General features: G+C 33.9%; 1 protein-coding gene across 2 annotated transcripts; it reads right to left on the bottom strand.

Moving 5' to 3' along the window:
• Nucleotides 1-4,328: 4,328 nt before the first annotated feature.
• On the bottom strand, nt 4,329-16,135 carry LOC114163108 (N-terminal acetyltransferase B complex catalytic subunit NAA20). Of its 2 annotated transcripts, XM_028047236.1 has the most exons (7): nt 15,986-16,135; nt 15,814-15,904; nt 15,310-15,442; nt 8,794-8,863; nt 5,494-5,554; nt 5,313-5,394; nt 4,329-4,566 (listed from the first exon to the last, which is right to left on the bottom strand). In XM_028047236.1, exons 1-7 carry the CDS (start codon nt 16,061-16,063, stop codon nt 4,515-4,517), a joined length of 567 nt encoding a protein of 188 aa, XP_027903037.1. In that variant the 5' UTR covers nt 16,064-16,135; the 3' UTR covers nt 4,329-4,514. The 2 variants fall into 2 exon arrangements, with proteins under 2 accessions (XP_027903037.1, XP_027903116.1); XM_028047315.1 differs by lacking the exon at nt 4,329-4,566 and having other exon boundaries at nt 5,082-5,394.
• Nucleotides 16,136-17,517: the final 1,382 nt, after the last annotated feature.

Raw genomic sequence — 17,517 nt, forward strand, 5'->3', positions numbered from 1 at the left:
AAGAAAACGAAACAGGAAGATGTTTTTGGAAGCGTCAACTTCTCCACCCATATAGCCACCTTGTTCTGAGAGTCGATGGTGGAGAAGAAAACATAGAAAGCATAACGAAGATGGATTATTTCAACGCTAACATCAGTAAAAAAAATTCCGAATCCACCGCCGTAGAGTAGCCGCAAATCCAGCCATGTTAAATTCTGGCCTTTGGGTAGTGTTAAAGCCATCAGAACCACTCTTTCTCTTCTTGTCTCCCCACATCTTTGTCTTTTTCAAATATTTCAAAAACAAATTTAAATAAATAGTCGGTCGAGATAATTGAATATTTGATCTTTAATCATTCTCTCAAGGTATCATTTTATTTACTTTTTTTTATATAAATTTAAAATTCTTAGTGATTTTGTTTAATGTTAGTTGATATTAATATTATTTTAAATAATTCTTAAAGAAGAAATATATATTTAGTTTACCTCAATTAACAACAATAAAGTTATTATTTTAATATATTGTACTAAAACTAAAATATATCAACATTTATTGTACTGACTAATTATTTTGAAAAATAAAATTATTTAAGTGAAATTTATTATAAAATAAAAAGTTCCAATGGGTAAAGTTTAATTATAAAAGCGGTAATGATTAAATTTACCATTAATAAATCAATTTCAGATAAATATTCATACAAGGCAATAAAAAAGTGAAAAATATATAAGAAAGTTATCTTTTGAAAACCATTTTTCATAAGCTTTTACTATTTCATTCTAATAATGAAATATTATATTTTAGTTAGCAAACAAACTAATGAAAAAAGTATTTAAAATTTAAACGGACTTTATTTGATATGAAATCATCTAATAATTTTTTGTTTTCCCTTTACTATACAATTGGTTGAGATAATTTGTTTTTTCAAGTTAGTAAGTTATCATATTAAAAGAACTTTTTCGGAGTACTTAGAGTTGCTTTTTATTTAAAACTATTAAAATTAGTATGACTTAATAACCTAATAGGTTGGACAGAAAAATAAATTGGAATAAAAATCTTTTTGACCATGATGTTGCATTCATTGCTGCAAAGGTACTATTTGGCATCCGAGAGATGCGGAATGTGATATCTTATTTTACTTTTGGTCCAATGGATTTCAGATATGAAAAATAGTAGTCAAAGTAAAGTTTTCTTTATTTCTAGGATTGAGTCCACAGCTCGTGGTGTATTCCACTCAATAAAACGTGTTTTATGTACGATGTTCCGAGCTTGCAGGTAAATGTCTTATTAAGTGAAGAATTTGTTAATCTTTTTCTAGAATACGAAGTGGATCACTCTTAAAAATTACATGGTCTAATAATTATATTATTTATTGAAATTTTAAAAGTTACATTAATATCACTTCAAACAAAAGTTGTCTAAAAAAACACAAAATATTTAAAAAATTTATGCTCAATGTTGTTTTTTTATTTTTATTTTAGAAGTATGTATATTTCTTAAGTCGGTTCACTTGATTTTCTACTACATAATTTGTCTTGTATTTTATTTTTTTCCTTTTTATGTTTTGTGTACAAGGTTAAAACGCTCCGATTACTCTAATATATTATATATTACTAATGATAAAAAAAACAGTCGTAAATCTTTAAAATTAGGTCATAGTTACAATAGACACAATCTTTTGAAATATTGAACTGTTTTAAGCTTTGGATTCTGTAAAGTGTGTCATACAGTCTGGAGTAGTGCACCAGCAGCAGCCTTTTGGTGCATGTGTGTGCGCGCAGAAGATCCTCGTATGCTCTTCGTCATGTGTCGTCGTCAGAGACAATTTTTAACTCATACAGGGAACCAAATTCTCACCACGCTAGGGCTAGATACCACAACGCTTCCAGTGAGCACATAGTCACCAAAATAACTCACGTTGTGGTCTCTGACAAACCCTAGTTACCTGCAGGATAGGGAGGGCAAAGACGACGGAGAGAGAGAGGACCCATGGTGGCTTATATATTAAAATAAAATGTGTGGAAACTTAATAAACATTTATCTTTTCCTACTACTACACTCAAGCCATGACTTATTTTAACACTACGTGAGACGTAAATTACAAGAGTTGTGTTTGAAACAAGATAATACGAATTTCACAAATTGACACTTGAGAGATACATCACTATCACGTTGAAATCAGAAGAATATAAATTTATAACTATTGTGATATTATATAAAAAAAAATATTTGAACATTATTTTAATCCAATTGAAACTGTGATTAAAAGACAATAATATGAGGTAAGAATAGAGTATTTAAATTGGTATTCAGTGGAAATGCTAAACAGTGTGTTATTGTAATGTAGTTGTTGTTGCATGAGAGTGTGCGAAAGATAAAATAAAATAGGTGAAAAGGTATTCCCATAAAGGTTAAAGATTTTAGAAGACACAAGTGAGATGTGAAAGAGAGAAGCCAATGAAGCATGCGAAGATGTAGCACACAGAGAAGTCGGGGCTCCACTTGGTCGTCCATTCTAATCACTCACCTAAAGTGAAATGCCCTCGAAGGTGACAAGATTGTGGGCTCAGTATCTTGATATGGCAAGCATATAGTTGAGCACACATGGATGTGAGGTCCCCATAATCCTAGTTCAAGTCTATCCCCAACTTGATCACACATGACACACACAGCAATTTATGGGTGGCATCATGAGGCCTGCATGTGTTTGCCATGGAAAATCAGCTGCCTGTAGAGAGATTGTGAAGAAGACAAAGAGATAGAGGTGGAGGTTTCAACCAGAGAAGAAGAAGAATCCTCAGATTTGACATCATATCAGTATCTAGATGGAAAAGTGGGGGAGTGATAGTGTTTGGAGTGTAACCCATTTTGGTAATGCCCCTCAACCCACACACTGTCACTTTCTTCAATCTTTGGTTTTGGTACAATATATCCCACGATGGACATAAGGCACGTGCCCACCACTACTTTTTTTGAATGGTCAATTCACCACTACTCAGTTTAACCCTTCATTGTTCTCTCTTTTTAGTTTTTCCCAACACTTTTTTTCTACCTCATCTTTTCATTTATCTTCTCTTCTCCAACTCCTTTCTAGCCTGTTTAGATGTTGTGTGAGCAGGAAACATACAGGCGGTACTGACCCATCTTTGTCTATTGTTGCCTTCTCTCACTAGCTGGTCCAGCAATATCAGGCACCTTTTACTTAACCAATCTCAGGTACCTTGGTCCACCAACATCTCTGAATAGGAGGATGCAGACACAAGGAAAATTTGGAGTTTTTTTTAATCCCTTTTGGGTTCTTAAGCCATGAGATGAGTTAAAAAATATGTCTACACTTCTACCTAAGAACACGAAAAGGGGGGGAATTTTAGTGGACCACATAACCGATGGATTGTTTGATCCACTGAAGACTCATGTGAAACAAAACTTGTCTTCAGATGTAATTTAGACCACTGCTCCAACAGTACCACTACCTAGATTATGAGCCCAATAATGTCTTTGAAGGAGGAAATCCCTATCTCATCCAAAGCATCCTCCCATCTGAATAAAAAGTGGTTTTCTTGGATGAATAATACTTTGATCTTAAAAGATGAGAAAATCTGGAAGGCATGACTCATCCAATTTGTTTATTTATCAAGAGGCTGTGTATGATGGAACGACTCAAATGTGTCCGGTGGATCGAACAAAGTAAAAGTGGACTCCACCAGTATGGCACAGTTTCACTGTTCATTGACATTCAATATAATCCTTGCGCATCTATATAACACAGTTGGACAGGTTATTTGTCAATTGTCAAGAACCGTATGCACAATGAAACGACTAAAAACATGTCTTGTAGGCCTAAAAATGTAAACAAGTGGCCGGGTCGCTTATATAGTACAGGTGTACTGTTCATCGTACATGCAATGCAATTGATTGGTCCGCCAATTAATTTCTTAGAGAAAAAAAAAGGTACGGAAGAGGTTAAGTGAGTCTTTTCTGGGTACACCTTTTCTAATATGCAACAATTTTAGACTATGTTATTCCGTTGTACCATGTGAAAATCTAAATCTCTGCCTTTTAACTCCAACGTTTTGCTGTTAATATCAGAAAGATTGATGGTGCCCAGTATTTACTTGCCGATCACCAGCTCATAAAAGGAAGATGTCCTAGATTTGCCTGTACCATTCATATGAAGAGCTTCAAGAAATTATTTCAGGCAGCTTAATCATTTTACGCTTGTGACAATGGACAATGGATCTTGAAGCTTCGAATTATCACCTAATCCAAATAGGCATCTAGTTTTGTATGTGACCCACAACTAGCACTAAACCCTGAACAGTAAGCCCACCAATGCAACTACTGCCAACGGCCAGGCTAAACAGTCTGACTTCAAATAGATTCACAGTATATATTCCTTTTCAATCGGTTTGTGTGTGCAAGGGCATTACATTGGAATATACCCACAAATGTGCATTTTAAGTCCTGAAATTTCCTGATCATTGTAATGTCACGATAGTCTTTCTAATATTCTTCGTCCACTATCAGCAAATGCGTAATCAATATACTAGTCGACCATAACCCAAGGGATAAGAACGTGATGACGAGATTCTGTACCAAAAACCAAAAGGATAATGTAAAGATAAAGTATAGGTCATGGATCAATTTCTATTCCAAACCAAGTATGAGTGAAACTATCCAGTAGTGTCAACAGCAAAAGCAGAAGTCGAAGATTATTTTCTTTCTAAATATGGATTGGATTCCGACTCTGCCTAAAGGACCCTTGAGGCAGGTATAGATGGAAAAACCAGAAAGCCACGAAGTCAAAAAATTCTAGAGAGAAGAACAGATGAAATTAGTCTCATTGATTTGATAGTTTTAATCTAATGAAATGACATGGGCAAGTGTTATGTAACTATAACATAAAGGATATAATACGAGATTTCAATAATAAAAAAAAAAAAAAGTAAATGCAGCACTAACCAAAACTACCGAAGACTGATGACATATTGGCCTAAGAATCTTATTCGTGTTACAAGCTGGATTATCTTTTAGGATAATTTTATATTTACTAAGCCTTCCAAGTTCCAATATATGATCAATTCCTTTGAAGTTGACAAACTATCAAAGTAGAAACAGGGATTACTTCTAAGATATGTCAAAATTCTAGTAGAGCAAGATTAACTTTTAACAGATTACATCCCACTACTTCAATTTTGAAATATGTAACTGGTTATTAACTCCGATGATTAAACAAATATAAATAAATTAGCATAAATTCCAAACAGATATATAATTAGCTTTAAGACACAATAAGCTCATGCAACAGAGCTGCATGAAAGCACATTTAGTCATACTCTAATTCATCAGGAGTCACTGGCCGTTTAAGAGGGATAACGGACTTCTTTTCAACATCACGAGACAAAGCCTTCCTCATATCTAAAAACAAAGCATAAAATGATAATGGATAAATAACGGTATGTGTTTTGTTAAAACAGAGTAGAAGCAAAAATGAAAACCAAGAATTTAAAAGCATACCTAAACCATCTTCTTCCCCAGAATAGTACCGTAGCACCCGTCGATAAATCACATAGCCAAGCTATGATGTCAACCAGTAAAGTAGTTAGTTAGTAACTCCAATCTTAAGACTAAAGAAATCCTAATGTAAGAAATAAACCCTAATCCAACATATGGCAATCCCCTATCCCAAGATATAAAAGACATCATATTTCTAAACTATTGATATAATTAATCTATATATCTATATATCTCCTATATCACATACATCACCTACTTTAGCATGACTTATATTAGGGCTATGCATGACACGTATGATCTACAAGAGATGAAAAGTGAAAACTTCAAGAGGAAAAACTAATCTTATGGAGATAGGATTACTTCGAAACTCAGCCTTAACACCCTACATTTTTAATCTAGCTTTGGATGCCCGGTGCATTCAAAATATAATCCCTAATTGCATATTTTTTGTGGATGACATAATTTTGTTTTCTAATCTAATCTTGGACATTCAAAAGACTATCCCTAATTGCATGCTTTTGTATATGATGTAGTTTTGATTGAGAAATCAAAAGGTCTTAGTTTAAGTAGGATCATACATGACCTCCATTATATCACTAACAAAGATGGATCCCGTACTAGAATTTCAATAGGTATGTTGATATACTTGAAGTGGTGCTAAAGAAGTATCTCAAGTTATGGCAGTCATTTGGTGGTGATGAAGGAAGTTTGGCATGGTGGGAAAGTGACTACATATGTTGCTATTAGAATAAAATAGTTGTGTAATATGGAGTAGTTTCAAAGAAAGACGTCAAATCCCAAAAAAACACATTTGAATGATAGGGGAGAAAGTTTATCACAAGCAAGTGTAAGATTATGTACAAAACATGTGGGGAATGCAGAAAAAAAAAATAGAGTGGGTTGCCAAATCATTGAGTACAAATGATGGCATTCAATAAGGAAATAAGGACAACATCTCCCCCAAAAGTGACAAGGGAAGATGACTAAAGAAGTGCCGAGTAGTTTTAATAAGATATTTGATTTTGCATTCAGCTACTCCATTTTGTAAAGGAATACAAGGATGCTATTTGATGAAGGATATCACTAGATGCCATGAATTGCTAGATACACCATGAAAATCATGAATGGATACACCAAATTGTGCTTAGATTTTGTTATAAAAATTTGAAATATAGCAAACACTTCCTTTTGATTCTTCATTAAGCAAATCCAAGGACATCTACAATAATCATCAATAAAGGTAACAATACAAGAAGGATCCCAAATATCAAAGTAAACTAACGAAAGAGAAGATGAAGCTCATTTATGAAGGCTATCAACAAAAGAACAATGAATATTTTTTCTAACTGACATAGCTCACGATTCACAGTAGACAAATATTTGCAACTTAACACCATCTTTTGCAATTTTGTCAACCCAAGATGTCCTAATTGTGCATGAATCATCATTAGAGGATTATCTATGCACATACCAATGGTGATGGAGAGAGATAGTATCATGGGATTGGGTCAATCAGGTAATAAATATTAAATTAAATGGAGAATTGTGAATATAAAGATAAGAGACAACAAGGGAAATGGGAGGTTAGGTAGTACTAATGTCGCAAGCTTATGTCTGTGAACCATTGGCAACAGTTATAAAAGGAAAATTGATGACAATAGTAAAGGAAGAGACAAGAGAACAATTACTATATGTGATTGGTTGCACTAGAGTCAATGACCCAAGGACCAATGAGAGGAGATTGACATAGACAAACAGATGAATTACTAGTGCCATTGAAGCAGTGTTACCAGTCGATTGGCATGTTGCCCACAATTTGATAAATTCTTTAAATGTTGTCGAAGATAGATCAATCAATAGTGCAGGAACAAAAAGTGACTCAACAATAGATGTTTGGGCAATATTGTGTGAACGAGAGGGTTTCCAATGGAACTTCCAACACCTGTCAAATGTTTATATCCTATGTTCACATTTTGGACAACTTTTAGAATTACCTTGTGAGAGTGTCCATAATTATTCTGCGATGCAAAGGAACTGTTCTCCTGTATAGACGAAGTATGTGTCTCCGTGTTTATTTTCTGAGGAACACATCGGAGCACGAATAATATGTAGTAGGGTTTATTGGCAATCCCAAAAATCTGATCACGGGGTAGCAACATATTCTTGTGACAAGCCATACAAGTCCAAGGTCATAAAGTTCGTAATGTGGTTCTCAAGTTCCTTCTTCACATCTGCAGATGGTGGAGCTCATTAAAGTCATGAAAGGCAAGATGAATCCGCCCAAGAAAAGTAGACATACGACCCCCAAAATTTCATGGGGCAAGAAGTGTTAAGATATCTTGGCACACATCATATAGATGCCATGTGTTATTTGTACAAAGGGAACGAACCTCGCTCCAAATTGATGCACACGTCCCAAGACAAAAACTGAGTTTGAGTGAGGTATGAATAGTGGATTTAATAAGTACATTGTTCTAAATTTTTTGTAGGAAAAGGAATGGATTCAACAACAGTGATAATGAGATGGGATTTGTAAACCAAAACAATATGGTCAGGAAAGAAGGAAAAACTTGTTCTTGAGGTTGATATAGTGTTTGGAAGACATTCATTTTCCTGAAAGTTTGAAAGAAAAAGAAAATAAGCTGAGAGGGAATAGTAGATCAGATCGGACCACAGGGGGATGAGTGGCATGCGTTGACGGTTGATAGATTGGTAAGGTGCAACCCAAAACTTCTTGTATGTGGCGCCAAATTAGTGAATGCAGACCTAGGTGAAAGGTTTTGCAAAAAGAAATCCACTGGAGATACTAGGTCAACGCAATTTTGAAAAAAGCTGTAGATATACCATGTTAAACTCTAAAAAAGAGAGAAACATTGTGTTGAAATTGTGTGCTTTTGAGACAACACAAATTATTTATTTATATTGAGAAAAGGAATCAATACTATAAATATGGGAATACATAAAAATGTTTCTAATTATACATATATAAATCTTAATATTCTTGATTATACAGGGGATAGGTTCCTTAATTTTATAATTATAACAAAATAAAAGCTTAGTGTGCAATCATTTATTCCCTTATTCCAATTGTTTTATTTGTTAAAAGAAAAAATAATATAGTGAAAGAGAGATCTACATATCCTACCAGCTCATAAAACAAGTAAACAAGGAGTATAAAAGTAACAGCCAGAGAGATCTACATATCCTTCTATATATCTAAGAAACCACTTTAGAACAATTAAACACATAAGAAAGAAATGGAAGGTCTAAGTTGTAAAACTAAATTCGTATAAACATTACCTTATCATACATCTTGATGGCTGGCGCATTTGATGCTCTCACAAAGAGATCAACAAAGTAAGCCTTGTCACTGCAAAATTCACATTCCTATTTAATACAAGGCAAGACATCCACACAAACATAATGTCATTAAGGATATTTCCAATGCAATAGTCATAGCCAGGGTCTTAGGTTTAAGACTTAGGTCTTATAAGAAATCTCCTTGGGGGCATGTAGAGGTGGCATGGAAAGGATCTTAAATAAGATCTTGGGTCTTAGGACTAAGAAAATATTTCGCAATCTGAACAAAATGTAATAAATTATTGTTTTAACTTGTATAAAACTGAAGTGTAAATAAAAAATTATAAAAATATGGATCTTATAAGAACCTTGCATTAGAGCAAAATTTGAAAAAAGGTCTTAGAATTACGTGGCAACGTAAGACCCACTTAAGTAAAACAAAAGCTAGGTAAGGCCCCTTGCATTGGAGATGGCCTAGTCTCCTACAACTAGTATCCATCCATGGGTCTTATTACCCAGAGTGCAACCCCCCCACACCAAAAATTACCCTAATCACTGCTCCATTTTGTCTTCTATAAAATATGCAAATAAAAATAACTTATCAGTCAAGTCAAAACTATTCATGCAACGGGTAAAAGAAAAGTCACAATGTTAGAGAAGTGGAGATTTTAGGATTTGAACTAAGAAAGTTGTGATTTTAGCACTCAGAAAATACATAAATATAATCCTGATCGAATATGCAAATAAAAATAACTTATCCAGTCAAGTCAAAACTATTCATGCAACGGGTAAAAGGAAAGTCACAATGTTAAAGAAGTGGAGATTTTAGGATTTGAACTAAGAAACTTGTGATTTTGGAACTCAAAATACATAAATATAATCTTGATCGAATATGCAAATAAAAATAACTTATCCAGCCCAGACAAAACTATAGATGTAATGGGCACAAGAAAAGTCATATCTGAATTCATTACATATTGTATTTACAAGGGGAATAAATACAGATGCAATTTCCTAAGCGCATGAATTTAAATAACACAAGAAACTAAGCTTAAATGCAGTTATTTCCAATAGATTTGCTGCAGTTTCCAACAATCCCCCGAGTTGGAGCATATAAGTTGAATGTTCCAAGCTCGGAACAAGTATATTGAGTTCGAGGTCCCCTTAAAGATTTCTGTCAAGAGACATGCATGTTGATCACTTGAAATAACAGGTTAAGTAATTATTTCTTGTCAGAACCTTTCCTCAAACAAAAGGAATATCAATTTCTATATCGACTGTTTAATATTCACATACTGCTTTCCCTGCTAGATGTCACAAAACTTCAATCCTTGAAGGAGTTAGTCCAAAAAAAAAAATCACGGGTGCTTGTAGATTGCATATATTGACTAACTAGTCCAACTGAAAATAAATGTGAGGTCAAGTAATTTTGCAACAGATGAACTTTTAAACCAATACCTTGATATCTCTCAAGATCTGAATAAGGTTAACCATGACTAGGTAACAATTTGTGATTTCCATCCGTGGGACTATCATCAATGGGTCTATTATCTAACATACCTCTACTCTAAGTATGTCTAATGCTTACATCTTTTCAGGAAACAGTGATTCCATCCCTTGACTGAGTCAATTCACTATGAGAAAAGTATTTTAAAATTTTGAAGATCTTTGATTGTACAAGTGCTTTGTCGGTTAAGAATTTTTTTTACACTGTCATAACATTCAATGACTATGGTCATCAACATAAACAACAAAGTAAACGCGCTTGAGTTTAGGAGAAAATCAGTCTGTTCAAGTTACTCCAATGATGCACATATTTTATATATATTTGAGACTGAAATAGGTAGAAAACAATGAACAGGTTACAGCATAGACCTCTCTAGATGCAGCAAATATAAGCTTTATAAAAGCTGTCACAGTAGATAATAAACAACTACCTTATTACTCCCCTCGAGCTGAAACATATATATCATATGCATCAAGCTTGAAACAAATAAATTGAATTTAGGGTTCTCTCAAGGACTTAGTTAAAATATCTACAAGTTAATCACTAGAGTTAATGAATTTAGTACAAATCTCCTTATATAACAACTTGTCTACAACAAAATAACAGTTCATATCTTAATGTTTTGTTCTCTCATGAAACACCTTCGAGGCAACATGGCTGCCTTATTGTCACAATATAGTTTCATTTGCTGAGTTTCACAAAAATTTTAACCTAGACCATGACTCTATATATAGGCAACATTTTGTTACTTACTCTTCCAAGATATCGAATTTCCAATAGTGGATACATAGTGTCCAGCAGTAGAGTGTTTGTGTATAGAACATGCCGCCCAATTAGGATCATAGTATCCAAAGGTTTGATGGTCTCCCTTATCCTCACAAAACAATCCTTATTTGGGAGCCTTTTTGATATATTTAAGAATGTGTACAACAATATTCCAATGGTAAACATGAGGGTCCTGCATAAATTGACTAACAACTCTAACAGCAAATGAAAGATCAGGTCTTGTGATTGTGAGTTAAATGAGTTTACCCAATAATCTTCTATGTCTCTCAAGATTTGTGATTGTGAGTTTCCCCAAATGCGTTTTCTGTTTTCACTTCAATGGGAACATGGAGATGTCTAATAATCACAATGTCCATTGAGGGAATTTCATGACCAGTTAGGAGTTGGTCAAATCTATCAAGTCTATTTGTCATTCCTTCCAAAGTTAATAGAATCAGCACCTCACACAATATATCAAGTTTTTCTCTCATTCTTTCCAATGAATCATCGTCCAAGAACATTCTTAACTCTTCCAGTGCAACATCAGCTTCAACAACAAACAAAACCATAATCAGGTCATCCATTGAGGGAATTCATGACCAGTTGGTGTTGGTCACAATCTATCAAGTTTCTTTCCTATTCCTTCCAAAGTTCATAGAATCAGCACCATGAACAATTTATCAAGCTTCTTTCTCATTCCTTCCTTCCAGTGAATCATCATCCAAGAACATTATTAACTCTTCCACTGCAACTTGAGCTTTAACAAGAGAAACCGTATCCTGACTAGCTTTTTTGAGAGAAGCTAACTTTTGAGCAAGTTCAAACAAGCACAGAATGTCACTTGCATAGATGTTTTGGACCTTCTTCGGAAAAAAATAAAATAAAATTTGAAGATTACTTGAGTTCCCAAAACGTTTGGTTCTACTGACTGTCATAACACGGCACACAATTGAAAACCAAGTTTCTTTCACTGAGCACTCTCTGCAGTTCATTCACTGTTTCTTTTCCAAATTATCACAGTAACCCTGACCAAGGAACCAAAGTTCCACAGAGGCAAACCATGATAAACAGCTTTTACCATTGAGCTTCTCAGTGGTAATGTTGGGAGTTCAATAAAAGGAAAGAATAGGACCAGTAGCTGCCAAGAGCATAAAACCGGAAAGAGAGACCAAACAAGACATGTATTGCGGACCCAAAACTCACCACATATGAAAAAGACAAAGACGTGGCTTGGGACGACTCTGCAGAGCTAAAGCAAGTACTGTGCATGAATGGTGACGTTAGGATATCAGATAACTGGCGCATGACTTGCATGCACTTAGAAGGGCAGACCTGAAATATGGCATGTGACAGTGCGTTTGGACCAGTGACCATCGGACCAGAAGCATCTAGCCCTAAACTCGTCAGAAGAAATGGCCACCAGCTGACAGTGGCACCAACAGGATATGATGGTATCTGGTGGCAGAGATGACTACAGAGCAGGATTGTGCACACTCTGTTACCAACTTGAAAGTTTAGGAGACAATCAGTAGAAAATCAGCGGGTTCAAGTTACTCCGCTGATGCACATATTTTATATATTTGAGAATAAAAAAGGTACAAAACAGTGAATAGGATACAGCCTAGATCCCTCTAGATACAGCAATAAACAGCTTTATAAAAGCTGTCATAATAGAAGAATGGATTATATGCTTCATAGTGTTCTAATAGAAAATTTTGAACAATGGAATTAAACTTCCCAAACCAAGCTCGTTCAGACTGTTTAGCCCATAAAGAGAACATTGAAGTTCACAAACAAAACCAAATTCCCTCTAAAGTCAAGTGGTAGTTCAATACAAAATTCTTCTTCTAGTTCCCCTTGAAGAAATGCAATTTTAATGTCCAACGATGTAATAGAACCCATAGTCAAAACCATATATATGGGTGTTACCTTGTAGCAACTATTGTAACCTCAAGTTGATTAACTTCTCCATTTGGACTAACTTTAATAGCATACACCAATTTGCAATCAACATCTATCCTCCAAAAAGAGAATAACTTCCAATTATCAATGCACTCAAAAAGCCAATATTTTATAAATGATAACTTGTTTCCATCCCAACAAACATCTTTTGAACTGTGATAGAAGATATAAATGAGAAGTATGGAGGAGACGTACAATGATGGCGTAAAAACTTTTGTAGATAGAATGGGATGAGGATTTAGGGTGGATCAAATACCTTTTTCTAAGAGCATGTGCAGAATCAAAATTTGGATGAGGAAGTTCCATAGCAGGTTGGTTGAATAGGACATGACCACTTGATTCTTTATGTAATGTTAGACCAACAACTCATTCTCAACACTAGTACTATAGGTGGTTGGATGACTGAGTTTGAACATTGGTTGGAGAAACATAATGAAACCCTTCATGAATAGATGATTACTATACAGAGATAATACTGGACCAGACTATGGAATGGGAGCACATGAAGAATAAGGCTGCACTCGTTCAAGGAAGAAGAGGAAAATGGAGTTTCTTGAAAGAATGTGACATATACAGAATTTTGGTTACATTTATTTGCTAGAGAATAATGATACTATCCTTTTTAAAGTCTGGAATATCCAAGAAAAAATACATATGATCAGCAAGCTAATAAAAAACGTGGAGAAGCATCATAAACAAAACAAATGCATTCAAAGACACAAGCAACATGAATCAATGATTCTTTAGAAACTAAAATAGAAGGGAAAACCAATAGATAGAACTACAATACCCCAATAAAAACAGGAACATTTGCAATAAATAACAAAGTTTGAGGATAAGTGGATTGATGTAAGATACCCTCTGTCTGTAGATAGAAATATGAGATGTAAAAAAAGGTATTATGTAGCAATGTCATTTTGAAGAATTTTAATTCCTTTTCCAAATTGAGTTTTGTTCTAATTATAAAAAATAAATTGACAGAACAAATATTGTTCTTTCTATAAAATCACCCAAGAGAATTTATGAATAAAACTGACAATGTTTGAAGTCAAGATACACGACTTGGTCCCCATATATCTGGATGAAAAGTACAGAAAGCAGAATTGTGCCGGCTTTCAATTTGTTTTTGAAAAAGCTAACATGCTTGCCCATTTGACATAACTAAGTGTTAGGGGAGGGGATTCAAGACCTGGAACAAGTTTTTTATATTCGAAAATTTTGGATAACCAAAACATTCTTGAAAATGCTTTGGTGATGCAGCAGCAGCACATGACAGGAAAGTAGTTGATTGAAGATAGTAAAGGGCATGGGATTCATATTCTACGTCAATCATCCAACTCGTACCATGTCCTCTTATAACAAAGAAATCAATATCAAATATTCCTAAATTAAGAAAGTGTGTTAATTGACTAAGAGGGATTAGATTAAAAGGATAGTGGGGTATGAACAAAACAGATCTCAAACTTAATAGGGAAGAGGGAACCACATGACAAATTCCTTAGGAAGCAACCTTATTAAAATTATGACATCTTGGAGAACATGTGTAGGAGAATAATATGATTAGGGGCACTTTAATCAATTCTCTGTAGATTTTGACTATCATCAAAGTAGTGTCAAAAGACAACTAAGACTGCTTGGGAGCCTTTAACTGAAGATATTTTTTTATACTCTCTCCCAAAATTTTGCTCAGGATTTTGGACTTAGAGATGTTAGTTCCTTCTCTCTAAGATATCATAAAGAAAGGGAGAAACACATGACTTAAGGGTGACAAGGCAAATTACAACCACTTCTTCCACCTAGCCTCCATCTCTTGTGATTTCCACAAACTCAATTCCAAGAGAAGACAACATTGCATAAGATTCAACTAACTATTGAATTACCACCTATTTTAAGTGATAAGTAGAAATTTGATTATTTGGAAGGGCTAAAATTTGTGAAATGTTCGCATATTTTATATATTTGATGTTATATTATTAGATATATTTACACACATACACGGACTTCTGAATTGAATATATGTTATATTAACAAGAAAAAATACACAAGCAACTTCCTAGGTATATTAATCCAAAAAATACATGAACCTAAGCTAAAAATGCAGCTATTTCCAGTAAATTTCTTGCATTTTCAAGAAGAGAAAGATTATGCATCATGTTTACGGAGTACACACAATTTACCAGAAAACTACCAGGAAAAGAAAATTCAAATAAGATCGTGCAAAGAGGACAAGGAAAGTTCCAGAAACTTGAATATTAAAGAAATCAAACATATGCATGACTTACATGTTGTCACTGATGTCTTCCAGCAGATTCATAAGTTTCTTGGCTAACTGCTGCCTGCGATACTCTGGAGCAACTGTTACTGCAGTTACATGACCATGCCAAGACTCTCCTTGCCCCTCTACTTTACCCATAACTACATCAATAATACTAGCATTAGCATTCCTCTGTCATGCGACTTGATCCATAATTCGACACATTGTTCAGACTAAGGCAGACTTAAAACTACATTGAATTAGCCAGTGCAAGCAACAGAAGGCATCTGAATTGTCATTATCATGTTTTAGAACAACTACAAAATGTGAACTACATTGTCATTCTTGAACCCGTGCTAGTGCTTAAACCATCATTCGTGCCACCAATAAGCCATTGAGAGCAACATTCATCACCTTGTGTTACTTTCTTGCTTCAATTTTGCGAGATTTTTCATTTTGAAAATGAAATCAACCTAGGTAGCTATTGCATAAAGTGATTCAGGTGAGTGAAAAAGCAAAGGCAAAGACTCACTGTAACCCATTATTTGATTTCCAGGACCTTCAGCAACATGAAAATAGTCTGGCCATCTTGCAAGATAGGTCATGTAGAAGGACATGTTGAACTGAAACCAGAAAAACAATTAAACCAAGCACCAACAAATTCAGTATCGTATTGAATGGAAATGGACCGAAGAAACGCTTACGGTTTCGGTGAGATGGTCAAGATTGACGGAGGCAAAGCGTAGAAGATCGTTGCAGCAGAATCTGCGTATCGTCGTCATCTTCGGAAACCCTCGCTAGTGGCAGATTGAGTAGTATCAGGTATGTTCCAAGAGAGATTACCAATAGCAACATTTTATTAAATACAAAATATTTTTAAATAGCTACAAAACATCTATTAAATTTAAACTTGGAAAAATAATGACATACTTTATCTAATTATATAAATTATATATCATTATAATATTAAATGTAGTTTATATATACAATAAAACACATTTGGCGTGTGGTTGGAAAATTGATCACCATATTAAAAAATCTTCCTTATTTTTAATTATATAATTATATAAATAATATTATTTTTAAATTATCAGTAGAATATCCATTTTATTCTTGAAAGTGGATCCCACTTTTAGATCCCTAAAGACATAAAAATAAATAAATAATTTTTAAAAAAAAAAGTTATCTATGACTTTCATCTTAGGAAAGAAAATTAGTTAGCAAAACTAACTTGCTTATTATTATGTTGTTAAGTTAGAGTATGAGAAAGACACAAATTGTTTTTGTATTATAAGTTGTATGTTTATTTTCATTACATTTTTTTTTATCATGTTTGTTAACTTTATTTTATAGTGAATATTATATCTTTTTTGACTTTATTTTAATCTTTGCATTCTCTTAGTCAATTGAATATGAAATTCATATTCATCCCTTTACTCTCATTGGAACATTGTCAAATACAATAGAATCTTTTGGATGACAAATAGCAATATTGAGGCATCTAGATTATAGGAATTAGAAGTAACGTATGAGAGGAAAAGAGAGTGAAATAGTTAAATGTCTCGACAAACAGAAGATATAACCAACATGAAAAATCAGAATAGGAACGAGGGGAAAGCAAAGGATGATAAGTGAACGTAATAACTTATTTAGGGAGGGCCAACAAAATGGGCATATATGAGAAAAATATTTTTGAGGAAGGGGTTGGATCGGTATGTATTTAGGAAACAAAGTCACAATATATATCAAAAGAAAAATACTTTGTGATTTGAAGAAAACAATTATGGGAAACATTAACTATATGGAGCAAAAAGAAATTCACTTGCAAAAAGTCCACAACAACTATAAAGAGATTTATTTTCACCAAGGGTTTGTGGGGTCATGATAGAACCCAAGTTGACGTTATAAATGTGTACTCTCCTTGTAATTTCAATAATAAAATGAAATTGTGTAACCAGAAAATTAAGTGCGGGGAGGATATAAGAAGCAACTTGTGATTTTTAATAAGAGACTTTAATGTGATTAGGAATAACAAAGAAAATGAAATTTGTTAATAATAATGGGAGTAACAATAGAAGGGAAATCAAAGCTTTAATGAGTTCATCGATAAGATGGAAGTCATAAATATACCCATGGTAGAGTCATAGATATACCCATGGTAGGTAAAAGTATAATTGGTATAAAACAAACAGGTTAGCAAATAGTAGAATAGAGAGAATATTAAGAGATTGGGAGG

Source organism: Vigna unguiculata, chromosome 1 (assembly GCF_004118075.2).
Source record: "Vigna unguiculata cultivar IT97K-499-35 chromosome 1, ASM411807v1, whole genome shotgun sequence".
Taxonomy (NCBI): Eukaryota; Viridiplantae; Streptophyta; class Magnoliopsida; order Fabales; family Fabaceae; genus Vigna; species Vigna unguiculata.